We start from the raw sequence: 13832 nt of genomic DNA, 5'->3' as shown, positions 1-13832 counted from the left end.
CAATCCAGAATAAATTAGTGTGCACTGTAAAACAAAATGGTCACATTTGACAAAGGATTGTGAAAATAGCACTGAATTGTTAGTACCTCCTGTCATACTCTTATACTTCACACTACCAAATATTTCTCATCAAAAGAATCCTTTGATCTTGTAATTTATATATAAAGCAGACATTTAATTTGGGGGGGGGTTATTTAAAAAGTACTTTTGCCAATTAACAGATATCAATCATACCCCAGTTCTTGTTAGCAATTTGCAATCATCTACCTTTGAATCATGTACTGAAATAAACAGCTCAGGGTAGAAATAGTATTTTCGGGTTTCTGTTGTTGTTGTTGTTGTTTTGGGTTTTTTCCCAAACAAAAAGCAAAAATTAAACCCCTGGCATTTTCTCTAAAAAGCTAAGTAACAATCATGAAGCTCACAGCCTTCTAAGTAGCAATTTGCATAACTGGCACTGACTGGCAGTGAATATGTAAGGTATTGGGTCCAAGCAAATAGCTTCCAATGCTGTTGAGTAGTTCATGTTTACACATATGCTTTCTATCTCTTCCATGATCCAGAGATCCAGGATTGGTTAAAATAATAAGCTTGGAAAAAATGTGGGGATTTTCAGAAAGTTGAGGGCTTATACTAGTTTTTCAGTTGTTGTTGTCACCCACTGATGAAAAGCTGCCCTTGCAATTATAATTTTCCATGAAGATCAGAAAAAGGACTTATTCTCCAAGAAGGCAACAGATTCACCTGCACACACTAAAAGGAAAGAAGTAAAGGAGAGCTCATCTACAAGGCCAGCCTTTAAAAATGAAATAGTATCTTTGTGTTCCCATTTGCAAAGAAAATATTGCCCAAATTCATCCATGTATCAAATCTTTCTTATCTAAATGTTTCATATGCTTCCCAATATGGCACATAATCTTGAATAACTCTACAGATTCATCTGGTCATAGCCTGTGAGGTGTCCTCCGTTCCTCTTAAGATCTATGTCCTGTGCAACTGCCGTTTTTCAGTTCAATGCATACAACGTATCACGTCTTTATTATTGCTGCTATTAAACAGTTGTTAAACATGTAAGTAAAACACACATTTTAGATGTGCTTTGCTCTGAGAGTCTGAAGCTGAATCGTGTCTACCCACGGAGAAATTTACCTGATTAATAGTGCTTGTGAGCCTGTGCTTCTGATTACATCTGATGTTAGCTTCCAAGAGGTTTAAGAGTAGGATTCTTGCTACCTTAAGATCATACTGTTCTTCAGCTTGGGCTGAAAAATTTGGAATGTGTTTGTTTTTGTCTTCATCTGCATCTGACTGAGTACCAATATGAATTTTCTCAAAAAAAATGAGATGATATTTTACACACCAGCCAAGTTTGTATTTTTACAGATTTCTGCCTGCTCAAACTCCTGGTGATTCACTGAATTCTCCATGGGCCTTCTGGGAGCTCATAAACAAGACAAACACAGTGGTGTCTGATACCTTCACCTCAGCAAGATCTACAGATTCAGCTGAAAGATCTGATGAAGCTCCTGCACCTGGACATCAGTCTCAGTTCCACTCTGAAGAGTAATGCAACATAGCAGTACATTACATGGTAGAGTACTTGGTTTTGAGCTGCTGTAATTTATAAACTGCTAAACACAGATACATCTCCATCTATTTCAATTTAGATGAATGTGTATGGGTGTCAAGAAACATAGTTGATGACAAAGGCTGGCGGCAATTGTTGAGGAATTAATTTAGTGCAGGTAGGTCGATGTGCAGCTGCAGTGCCAGCAGCAGGGTGAGGTCTGGGGAGCAGGAACCTGAGCCTGAGGCAAGGGGCTATGAACTGCCGACCCTTTGGATAAGAAAGGGCCCCGAAGATCTGTGGTGCCAGCTAGGGGAGTGGGCACTCAGAGACAGGGCAGGAGCTGATGACCCACAGACTTTGCTGCTTAGACTGTACGGTTCCTTTGTTGGGGTCCCGCCTCGGAGGCACCCAGATCGAGCTTGTTATTTTGTTATTTAGTTATTGCACTATGATAAAATTATTTTAAGAATCTGGACATCTGAGACTCTGCTATGGGAAACTTAGCATCGAGCATCGATGACTGTGTGAGTGTGGGGTGTGTAGCAGCAAAGGTGCTTCAGTCCCAGCTCAGATGGTGTAAGAATGACTGCCAGAGTGGCTCCTGGATGGTCAGACAGGGAAGTTTTTGTCTGTGGAGAAGATAGGTGGGAATTCCAATGTCTCTGGCAACCATAGGTTAAAGAATGCTTGTGAGTCAGTCCTCAGCAGTACCACCTCAACTGTAAAAACACATTTATACAATAATTAAAAATGACTGACTGTGCACTACCCTTCATTCCGGCCATATGCACATCTAGTCCTTCACAACAATAAATACGTGCAGATGTATCATGTATTTCTTTCAGGTAGCTATTCTCCCTTACATTACAAAAGGCTTAGCATACACTTAATTGGGCTCCATATCCAGTGGATGACAAAAGTGTTGTTAATAGGCTAGGCTAGACTAAGCAAAGCTCTAACAAGTCAGGATTGTATATAATACAGTCTCACTTGGACACATATTCTTCATTTCATGTAAAGGCAACTGTATAATTTTGAGAGGTTTTAAATTACAATTTGCTGATCATGGTGCACTTTGCATAGTTGATGCCATATGGAAAATGTGTGGGTGTCATTTTTAAAACAGTTTGGTTCTGTTTGAGATCTTTCATCAACAAAACCTTCAATGCAACTCTTTTCTTTGGTGGATGTTCAACAAACCATTTTTATAAACAACAAATTGCAAAAATCAGCATAAGAGGACCTTCATAGTTTGGCAGAACTGGAATAGCACATAACTAACAGAGCAGAGGACACATGCACTTAGCTTTGTATGTAACTTATAAGTGAGAAAGAACTTCATTTAAACTGACACCACCACAGAGAAATTTACAGTCTCACTTTCTCCAGTTTCTCTGGACATTACAATCTGCCTAATCAACCCACCCTTTCTGAGTTCCCAAGAAGGTGGAAAGCAGACTCAGTACTGTGTACACAAAAGGCCTTGTTGCTGTTGATCAGCCTTCAGACCTCTGTGCTCTGGATCATGATCTACCCTCAAAGCATTTGAATTGTTTATAGACAGGGATTGCATAAAATTTGCTGTAGAAAAGGAAGATGACTTCTGCTTGGCAAATGCATTCCAAATGGGCCACCACTGCTAGTGGACAATTTTTCTGCTGGAATAGTTAGGCAGGTGAAAGCAGGCTGGAAAAAACACTCCTACCAAAAGCTGGATGTGGAGAGAATGAATCACTTGCTTATTTTAAGACTAACTCAGCCTATAAGGAAGAGAGAGAGGGACTTTTACAAGAATGTGTAGTGATGGGGCAAGGGGTGAATGGCTTCAAAATGAAAGAGAGAAGGTTTAGACTAGACATTAGGAAGAGATTCTTTACTGTGAGGGTGGTGAGGCACTGACACAAGTTGCCCAGAGAAGCTGTGGATGTTCCATCCCGGGAAGTGTTCCAGGCCAGGTTGGATGAGGCTTTGAGCAACCCAGTCTAGTGGAAGGTGGCCCGGCTCATGGCGGGGGGTGGAACTAGATGATCTTTAAGGTCCCTTCCAACCCAAACCATTCTACTATTCTATGATATTGCACTGAAAAAATCGAAACTGTCCTGCTCTGTGTTTCAAGTCCTATTCCAGAATTTAAGAAATCTATCCTGGGTTTCAAGAGGGGTCTTGAATAATGCCTTGGTGATACAACAGTCCAGGCTGAAATGCACACTTCATCTCCATTGTTAGCAAAGGATCCATCAGTTTTAAATGACCTTTATTTGCTCAAGAAGCCTTCGTCTATACTTTTATCTGTTAATATGCCATTTTAATAGGGAAAAGGTAATTTTGGTTTATGATAAGGTAACATCAAGTTTATGATAATTTATGACATGAAGTTCTGTGGTAGAGTTGTCTATTCAGCACAGGAATGGTGGCATTCTGCATAAAACACACCAATCTTTTTCAATTACAGTATGGTCAAATATCACTGCTTTTCTAAGAAGTGGATTTGGAAGCTTCCCAGATGATACATCTGCCCTTTCTTTTTATATCACACCTCAAAGAATGAAGCTGGCCAGGAAAATAACAGGAATTAACATACTTTTCTAAAATGCATGTGCTACCTACTCTCTCTCTCTGAATAACATCTGGATTTTCTTCAGAGTGCCTGGCTGTATAGCTTGGAAATACATGCCAAAACATCTGCAAGTCGGCTGCATATTGCAAAGCATCTGCAGCTTAGAGCTCAAGGGAATCCCTTGAATCATGGCAGAGGAAGCCCCAGGGAGAGGGGAGGAAGGGGAAGAAAGTGTAGGCAAAACCCCAAAATCTTTGTGCTGCACTGTTTGCATGAAAGAGAAGTAAAACCAAAATGAGAGTTAAGAATGAAGAATTATTGCCTCGTTCAATCATCATTGCAGAACTGCAGTCACTTATATACAGAAGAAATACAATTCTGTTCATATCACTACAGATCTTTAAAATGCTATAATTCAGCATTCATACATCTTTATCATAGCTGCATACAAAATTAAGACTGAAAAATGTTTCTTCTATATTCTTTCTTTCTGTTGCCAAGTTTATATGAACTATCACCTTGTCATAAACTGTCATGGTTTTAGTTCAAAGTCAAATACACCTTTAGGTGTATTTACTTGTTTGTTTGTTTGTTTGTTTTATTGTACTTATTTATTATTTATTTTACCTTGCCTGCTAAAGTTACTGACTGTCTTTATCAAACTGTCCCAAGAGAACTGATCGGAGACTTTGATTTTGAACAATCACATTGAGCTGGGATTGAACTGATTTGAATTTATAAATTCATTATGAAATAAAAAAAATAGGCAGAAACACTGGTATCTAAACTCTCTTAGTAGAGCAACAAACACCATATACCTTTACATAAAAGCCTAAAAAAGATACTCTAACAGGGCAAACCAATAGCTTAATATTCTTCATTCAATAGTGGCAACGGGCAATATTGTGTAAGGAATGAGCCATTATCTGTTGTTCATTCATATCATATGCCCTCAGCATCTGCAATCATTGGATCAGGGATGATCATTATATTTATCTATACACTTACCTATTCCTGTTTTAGATTATGGCTGTGAGAGGATACATACTTGCTTATTCCTCTCATCATCTGTTTATATACCTTTAGTCCTTGAACTTCTCTTTAACTTTCTCTACAGAGAAAATATCTGACCACAAAATAAATTACTAGAGCCAGCCTTAGAGTTAGAAACCACATGCCCTAGCCAAGAGAAAATGCAGACTAGAAGACATTTATGGTAGAAATACTGTTCACTGCTCCTGCTGAAGCCAGGCTACAGCATAACAAGGAATGAGGCCAAAAGGAGAGTACAAAACCATGACAGGAGAAATTCCGTGGCTGCATTCCTGCCCCGGAGATTTTTCATGTACCTACTACTAGACTACAACTAAATAAAAGACAAACAATTCTGGAGCAAAGATTAGGAGCCCCCTTGCAGTTATGGGCCTTAGTTTCTATAAATGGCAACCAAGTCCACTCAGAAAGCAAACGCAATCTCTCACTGAAGTATCTGATAAAAAAAGAGGCTTCAGGGAAAAAACCAAAACCAAATCCAAAACCAAAACCAAATCCAAAACCAACAAAACCCTCCTAACTCTTATCTTTCTCATAAAGCCCCCTTAAATTTTAAGGAGAAGCTAAGAAATAGTTGCAAGCCAAGATATATCTTCTAACTGCCACTGTTTGCTTTCTTGAGCTGAATTTCTATTTTGAAAAGTGACAGGGAAAAACAAAATGGCCCTATTTTCAGTGTCTGTACATTTGTGGTCTATGAACTGTTAGTTAGTTTCAACAGCATTGCCCAGTTAAAATCATCAGGATTACATGAGTGTCACTGAAGATACATTTGAAAACAAGGAGGCTGGGCAGCAGTTCCACAGCTGGCACGACCAGAGATGTATTACTGGCCACTTAAGTAAGTATACAGCTTCACTGGGGTTGAAGACGTATGTTCATTAGACATAAACAGAACTAATTTGCATTAAAAAAAATCAGTTGAAGTCCAGAAGAGTTAGGCAATGGGTTACAAGCTGGTTTCATTTCAGATGCTCTCTCTAGTCATATTTTTCTTACAGTGTTTTTCACTCCTCAGAGGAACTACACTTCAAACAGTGGGCTGCCTTTCTCCTGGCTTTCCTGCAGATCAGGCTGCTATACTACTTCCTAAAGATAATGTCCTTTCCTCAGACCTGGAAAGAGCCTTCTCATTAAAGAATTGATGCCAGGTTCAGCACAGAGCTTTCAGAAAAGAACTAAACAAAAAGTCGACAGCGGTTTGTGTGTTACACTTTCAGAAGGGTACATTTTGTTCTTCTTGGTTTCAGTCCAAAATAACATCAGTCTAGAGCTTACTGGAATTCATGCTGGCTTACACCACTGGAAGTGAAAGTGAACTGGTGTCAAAAGACAAATACATTTTGTTGGTGAAGAGAGAGAGATGTGCAGTTTGAATTAAAAAAACTCATACCTTCTGCTAAGTGGTAGCATCAGCCTTCAGTAGCACTACCCACTTAAAAAGCATGGTACTTGTGCCAGTAATATCCAGTTATTTTTATTCTATATTCTATTTCATCAGTATAACAAAGTTGAATCACTGAATTTGATCTTAATCTGCCTGGGAAAGATCTATCTTTTCATTTTATAAGTTTTCAATCAAGATTTTACAAATATTTTTATTTTATTAAAAATATTGAAGAGTTAGCATGGCATCTAATTGATTTTTGGTTTGGTTTTAGCTGACTCAGATGAAAACATATTTTTTTTTTCTCTAACAAAAACTCATACTGATAAACAGAGACATATCATGTAAATTCTACAAGTATTCACTCTTCTTTCATATTGAGCATATAGGTGTAAGAGAAGAACAATTTCCTTATACTGACATTTGTAATATGGAAGGTTTGCATTACTGTGATGTGGAATGCAACACTACACACCCCCCACACCCCCCCGCCAGGAATAAGAAAAGAAACATCTAACAAAAATTTCTCACTGGCAAGAACAGCTGAAGTGCAATAAAGACCAGTCAGCCACAAAATAATTGCACTAAATCTGCACCTGGAGTTGGTTTTCTTTTCTTTTTTTGTTTGTGTTTTAATTTAAAGAGGCAGATATAAGTCAAACTGAGAGTAGAGAGATCCTAAATACACAGTGCAGTATGAAATTGTCTCTTCTGGGACAGGCGAATAAGATATAAAATAATGTATACTTTTGAAAAAGCACTTTCTGCTCATCATAGCAATGCAACGCCTTTTTAAAACCAATGACTACAGCATATATAAGTCCTTTATCCTACTGATTTGAATCTTTTGTAGTTTTAAATAGACTTCCAATAGCTAAGCATTAAACTAGGGGCATAACAGCCTTGTGAATGCAGAAGTTCCACCGCTGTGAATCCCTCTGCTGTTTGAGAGAAACAGATTCAAAAAGCAGTAACAACTCTGAAAGAGGAAAAAGGTGACATCTGTACCTGGATAGTCACTTACCAGAAAAGAACTAAGATCTTTACAAGCCTGCTTCTGATAAAAGTTAAAGAAAATAAGAGGCTGTTTTAATGTTATCCAGCTTTAAACCTGATCTTCTTTATCAAGAAACAGTATCTGTTTGAAGATAACTTCAAGGTTAGCACTGTTTCAAGCAGAGATATGGACTAGATGATCTCTCAAGGTCATAGATTCATTGAACCACAGAGTATCTCAAGATGGAAAAGACACATAAGGATCATTGAGTCCAACTCCCTGCTCCTCACAGGACTACCTAAAACTAAACCATATTACTAAAAGCATTGTTCAGACACTGCTTGAACTCTGACAGGCTTCATGCCATGACCACTTCCCTGAGAAGCCTGTGACCAAACACCCTCTTCAGTGAAAATCCTTTTCCTAATGTCCAAGGGACAGTCCATTCTAACCTCAGAAGAAGTATGAGCCTACAAAAACCCCAGTGCTATGAATACATTGATAGGGTCCACCATGCAAAGGCAGAATGTCTAGTACAACAAAGGAACTAGACAGAAGGGCATCTGCTACTTAGGGATGACTTTCTTGTATCTACACTCTCAAGGAAACTCTGAATGTGAAGGTGACTGGGACAGCAGAAATCAACGTATATCTAACACTAGGTGTTTCTTCAAACCTAAGTATCAACAAAATAGTTGTCTGGAAAACCCTCATATTTTTTTTACCCCAGTTGGAGAAAATCTGCATCCACACACCTTCTCCAATTCTTCTATGTGTACACAATTCCAAAGGAATAGACTATTTGAATTAAAAAGAACCATAAATATTTTACTCAGAAGCTTGTGACATCATTTTATTGTATTTTGTAGCATTCTTTCCATGACATGCCTAATACAATATTTGTAACATCTATTGAAAGGCTTGTATGAGGGCATTCACTGCACTTAGAGCCAAATTTGATAACCAATAAGCAAACAGGCAGCTACAGTTCCTATTGTCTTTTAATATTTTTTTTTTAAGTGAACATTTTATGTCCAAAATAGCAGCCCAGGATCAGAACAATCTTACTGTCCATAACATTATTGTGTTCTAGGTAAATATGAACATATAGTGAAAATCTCACAGTTAAGTGGAAGTCCACAAGCAGTTTATGGAACATTCATAAGTGTCTAACTACTGCACACTTCGGTAGCAACACTTGTCATAGCTAAATACTGATACATTTGTGCTTACAGATGCTTTATTTCCTTAGTTTATTTGAAAAGCATATAGCCCATAAAACAAAAACTGGTATTTGTGGGATTTTTCTAAAGTATATGTCAAAATGAGGTTTGTGAAGGTCTGGGGTCTGTTTTGCTTTTTCATTTTTTGTGTAGGTCATATACAAGTTTTAGTCCTAGAACTGAAATAATTTCTCTAATTATTCTCAGGCATCTTAAATGACAGCCATTTCAGTGTGAGTTTTTCCCAGCACGTATCCAAAAATCTCCTTGAATGACAGTCCCAATAATGCTAGATTACCAAATTACACATCCTGAGCCATTTTAACATCCTACACAGAAAATTGTCTCCACTCCCCATCCCCCCAAAAAAACCCAAAGCAAACACCAGCTGCAGATTAAATTTGACCTCAAGTAACTTCTTCTTTTGTTTCTCCCCTATTCAGGTATTTATTTTCTGTATCTGACTGCATCAGGACTAACTGAAATAAAACACTGCATTATATTTGAAAAAAACCAACAAACTACACATACAATCTTAGATACCAAGAACTTTACATATAATTTCTGTCCTGACACTCAAAATATCTATCGTCATTGTGCCTCATCTTAAAAACATTACACTTCTTCTTCTGAGACAAAATACATGAGGGCTGAGATAGGAGTACAGAATAGCATAAAAGATTTGTGGACTAGTCTGGCAAGTATACTTCAGAGCTGACACTCCATGGTGAGGGTCAGTGCAAGGTAGTTTTGTAAATGAGTGTCCTTTGCAAATGAGAAAAAAAATCCAGTTTGTAACTCTTGAGGAATATGAGAAGATACTTAAAACATAGTAAAAAGTAAACATTTACTGGATTAAAGTATATTACTAGAACCAACAGGACATACTTTTAAACATGTATAAAGTATTATACAGAAAGATGCATAGATGTACAGTAAATATGTTCATTTATATGTAGACAGAGTAGTATGTACACATAGAGTTTGCTGTGCTTCTGTAAGTCTAAGCAGTGAATCCTGTGGCATGTTGTCTTAAAGCAGTTTTATTATACAACTGTTTTGATGTAGCAGGTGCTGAGAACAATGTACATTAACACTAAGTAGGTAAGTCATATTCATTTACTCTTGAAATGTACAAATATAGGAAACAAAGGCCATAAATGCAACAGTACCTACACCTCCAAGACTTCCTTTTTTTATTTATTTAAATATGCACAAGTCCGCCTAATGGTGCTACGGAGATTTCTTTCCTGGTCAACATGTTGACCAAGCACTCAGAACGTTACCTCTGATGCACTTCAGGACCACTTCCACTGATTCAACTCAGTGTGCTCCTGACCTTGAAGTCTTCAGGTCAAAAATGAAAGGAAAAAATAAAATAAAAAAATATATAAATAAAACAAACAAGCTTGTGGGCTTTATTTTCACAAGTTATTTGCCACCAATACTGTCAAAGCAGCTGAACTGTAGTGCATCCATGGGCAGGAGCATATAGCAGCTTTTGTGCACTTTGCAAAAAAAAATATATTAAAGAAAATCAAGTCTTTACTGGCTTGTTTTATCTGTCGCTAAAAAGATGCTGTGCTGCTTCTGAGCCCTTTCCATCAAGTTCTTTTTCTTCTTTTTTTTGTCCTTTGTTTTTGCTGGCCTTCTCCCTGAAAAAAAAAAAAAGAAAACAAATCATAACAATGAGTCGAGTAAAGAATACAGAAATTAGAAAAAAAAACAACAACAAAAGTAGCTCATTCATACAGAAATTATCAATAGGGACTGCAAAGGTAATGCTGGTTAATGAGCTTCAATGTCAGTGAAAACACAAGTTTTCAGTGTGATAAAAAAGGATCCCTGACTGTCATCACTTGTCCACAGGCACAATTTCGCTGGTATGAGTAACAATGTTGATGCAGGTTTCGTTTCTGGCAGGGCAGGTCCCACAAGCAACATTATGCAAGTGCCTAAGGCTCAGAGCCAAATGAGTATGTAGACTCCTAACTCACTGGAAACTGGATATATGACTTAGATCCTTGCGTAAATTTGCTTGAGTGAGTAATCCTATTTAAGTCATGTCCAATATATCTGTGATTTCAATGAGAAATTAGGCATTACAGCCCAAGTATTTGGTTGGATGCCATCCGACATGCTTTGGCAGAAACATTACCACCTCTGTGAAGAACTGTTGTTACTGCTTATTAGTACACTGTGTCTAATTCTCACAGTATATTACTGAGCAGAAACAAAAATTACACTTCATACTTCTTACTATTAGAAATTCACTGAAAAATAACCAAATTCAGGAAATCAGGATCAATTCAGGAAAAAAATTCTCAAGCTTCTTTAATGGGAAAGCTTTTCCTCTTCAGCTCTAATAATAGATCAGTGCCCTTCGGTTATCTCAGCAAAGATATCATGGACTAAAAAAATGTCAGATACAAAGGCCCTCATTGGGCAATGCACTACCTTTTCAGTATATGCTTAAATCCTATCAAGTCTAGTAGGATTTAAGGAGATGGCCAAATGCTGTCAGGTGTGAGAATGGTCTGGGTTTTCTTGGCAGTATCATATACTAAAATATGTGATCAATGGTAAAAAAATAAGGTTATTAAACTCTAGAAGTGACAACTTTGTAAACTTTCAGGAGCACCAAATGAATTTAACAAGACAGTAAAAGGAAATTCAATTAGCAGGTTACATAAAAATGTGAAAATACATTTTTCATCTACATTGTCAGTACACTGCTAAACGGAACAAACGTTTGCCAATCCAGCTTTGTCTTATTTTCATATTATTTCTTAATTTAAAAGACTCAAGAGTTTTTCTCTATTTCATAATAACACTGAATAAATCTCATTCTAAAATCATCAAAATTTATGATTCATTGAAAATATAGGCTTATATACTTCAGCTATATATGTATATATACATAATACACTGACTAGGCTACTATTCTATAGGAATTATTGGAATACTTGTATATAAAATAGGACAGGACATTAACGTAATAAGCACAGGAGTTTAGTCCATATTAAAAATCATAAAGGTCCTTGGAGTTTACTTCTGCTTCTCATTAAAGTCTGGCATTAAGGTTACTATGGCATTTTGCCATTTTTAAATCTAGTTAATCCTACACAATAAATCCTTAGTCCGACCAAAGCATTAATCAAAGCAGCTTTTAAGTTAAAACTCTTTAGTAACACTCTATCTAATGACGAGGCACACCTAATGAGGTCAGAGGCAAGGAACACTTGACACAAAGTGGTATTACAATAAGACGATTCGAACTATAGAAGTTTTCACATATATATATATTTATATTTTTTACGGAATTCCACTAGCTGGCACATTGTAAGGCATCAGACCTTGGATGAATGTATAGTTCAACACTGTCTAACTTGCACTTTCAATATTCTAAATTTTTTAACCCACATGTTCAAAATACTTATTAAGGAAGCAGAAGATGAGGGGAAATGGAGACCAATTCTGCTGGTCAATCGATTCTCACAAGACCAGAAGAATCAATCAGAGCTTTATTGGAGTTTTGCTACCCAGTTTGCTCAGTGATCTTTCTGAGGTTTTCCATTATACAGACCAATTAGTAAAAGAAATATAAACTTAAGTCAGTGTCTCATCTAGTTTCTCTGTGACATCCTCTAGAGATTAATTGCTTACTGTAAGTAAGTTTAAGGCAGTGAAAGACCCTATTATTTTTCCTCTAAAACACTTTGAGATAAAAGGACAAAATGACTCACAATATAGCTGGTATCTCTGTCTAAGCCTTAGAAAGTAGATCCTGCAACACAAACATCAAGTCAAATTGCCAGCCCACTCCCCATATGATATCCTTAAAATAGAAATGAACTGGACTAGATTTCAGTGATTCGACATGTCATTGTGCAACAAGCACATTACAATGCTTCTGCTGCTCTGCAGCAATTGTCCCTGTACCTGCTTTTGTCCCAAGGCACATCAAAGGCAAATTACCTTCTTTTACATGTGCCATGGAGTAGCAACCTAAGTAGAGGCAGCATCCCTGAGCACTGATAGCTGATAATTTGTTCTCCTATGAGGAGTGCTTTGTTCGCTCATTGTATCTCAAAGTGCCCTGTTGTACAGAATAAGTTTCAATATTTTCAGGGCAATATTAAACCACACAGGAGAAAATCCAGATGACTTGGTGATGCTGAGCCCCAAATTCCAAATGTCATTTAAATCAGAAAACAGAATATAAAAGGTATTTCTTGGCTAACCATCAGTTCCCATACTGTTAGTAGAATGCAACAGAGATAAGAGATTAGCAAGAAAAAAGTGACTATAAAGACTAGAGAGTTCAAACAAAGTATGCTGCTGAAGTCCCCAAGCATGAGAATTTTTATTAAATGCACATTTCAATTACAGTGGTTATTTTATCAGCAGAAGCACAGTGAACAGAAGTATCTTTTAATATCTTACTACATATCTCTTTAGAGGGACACGATGCTTATGATATGTAATGTAGATCCTCTAAGAGGATCCAGGACCCAAACTCTCCCAGTTCCCTGACTGGAGGGCAGTGGGGAGAGGGCAGCTGATGGCGGAGACAATCCCCCGGATCAGGTGGCAGCTCGGTGTCATGAGTTAGGTGTTGGACAACCTCATCTGAGCTTTGCACAACCTTCCCCACACCTTGCCATGCACACTGCTCCTTAAAGCAAGAGCCCTGACCCCAAGTCCTTCTCTCCATAGGAAGCAGCAGGGCTCTGCCATGCTTGGCTTTGTTGGGCAGCTGAAAAGGAGTGGATTTTTTTAGCAGCAGCAGATTAGTCCAGAACCTGCTGTTGCACACAGAAGGTAGTTCCTGACTGAAGCAAATGAGGAGGGAGAGTAAAAGGACTGCCTCTTTGGAGGGGTTTTATCACTACCAACAACAGGCTATAATGTTATTGTACAGAACAGAAAGTGACAATACAAGAGAGCTGGAGAGGAATTTTTTACAAGGGTCTATGGTGATGGGGCAAGAGGAAATGACTTTAAACTGAAAGAGTGTCGGTTTAGATTAGATATTAGGAAGA

At 37.6% G+C, this 13832-nt stretch overlaps 1 protein-coding gene across 3 annotated transcripts in view; it reads right to left on the bottom strand.

Annotated features, from left to right (window-relative positions):
• Positions 1-8581: 8581 nt before the first annotated feature.
• RSPO2 (R-spondin 2) overlaps positions 8582-13832 on the bottom strand; it is a 102815-nt gene continuing 97564 nt past the window's right edge. For all 3 annotated transcript variants that reach the window (XM_032713666.1, XM_032713674.1, XM_032713658.1), the window contains one exon: positions 8582-10442. In XM_032713666.1, coding sequence (XP_032569557.1) covers positions 10333-10442 — 110 coding nt within the window. In that variant the 3' untranslated portion in view covers positions 8582-10332. The remainder of the gene's footprint in view (positions 10443-13832) is intronic.

The sequence above is a fragment of the Chiroxiphia lanceolata genome, chromosome 1 (genome assembly GCF_009829145.1).
Source record: "Chiroxiphia lanceolata isolate bChiLan1 chromosome 1, bChiLan1.pri, whole genome shotgun sequence".
NCBI lineage: Eukaryota > Metazoa > Chordata > Aves > Passeriformes > Pipridae > Chiroxiphia > Chiroxiphia lanceolata.
This window is presented reverse-complemented; position numbering and strand designations above follow the sequence as displayed.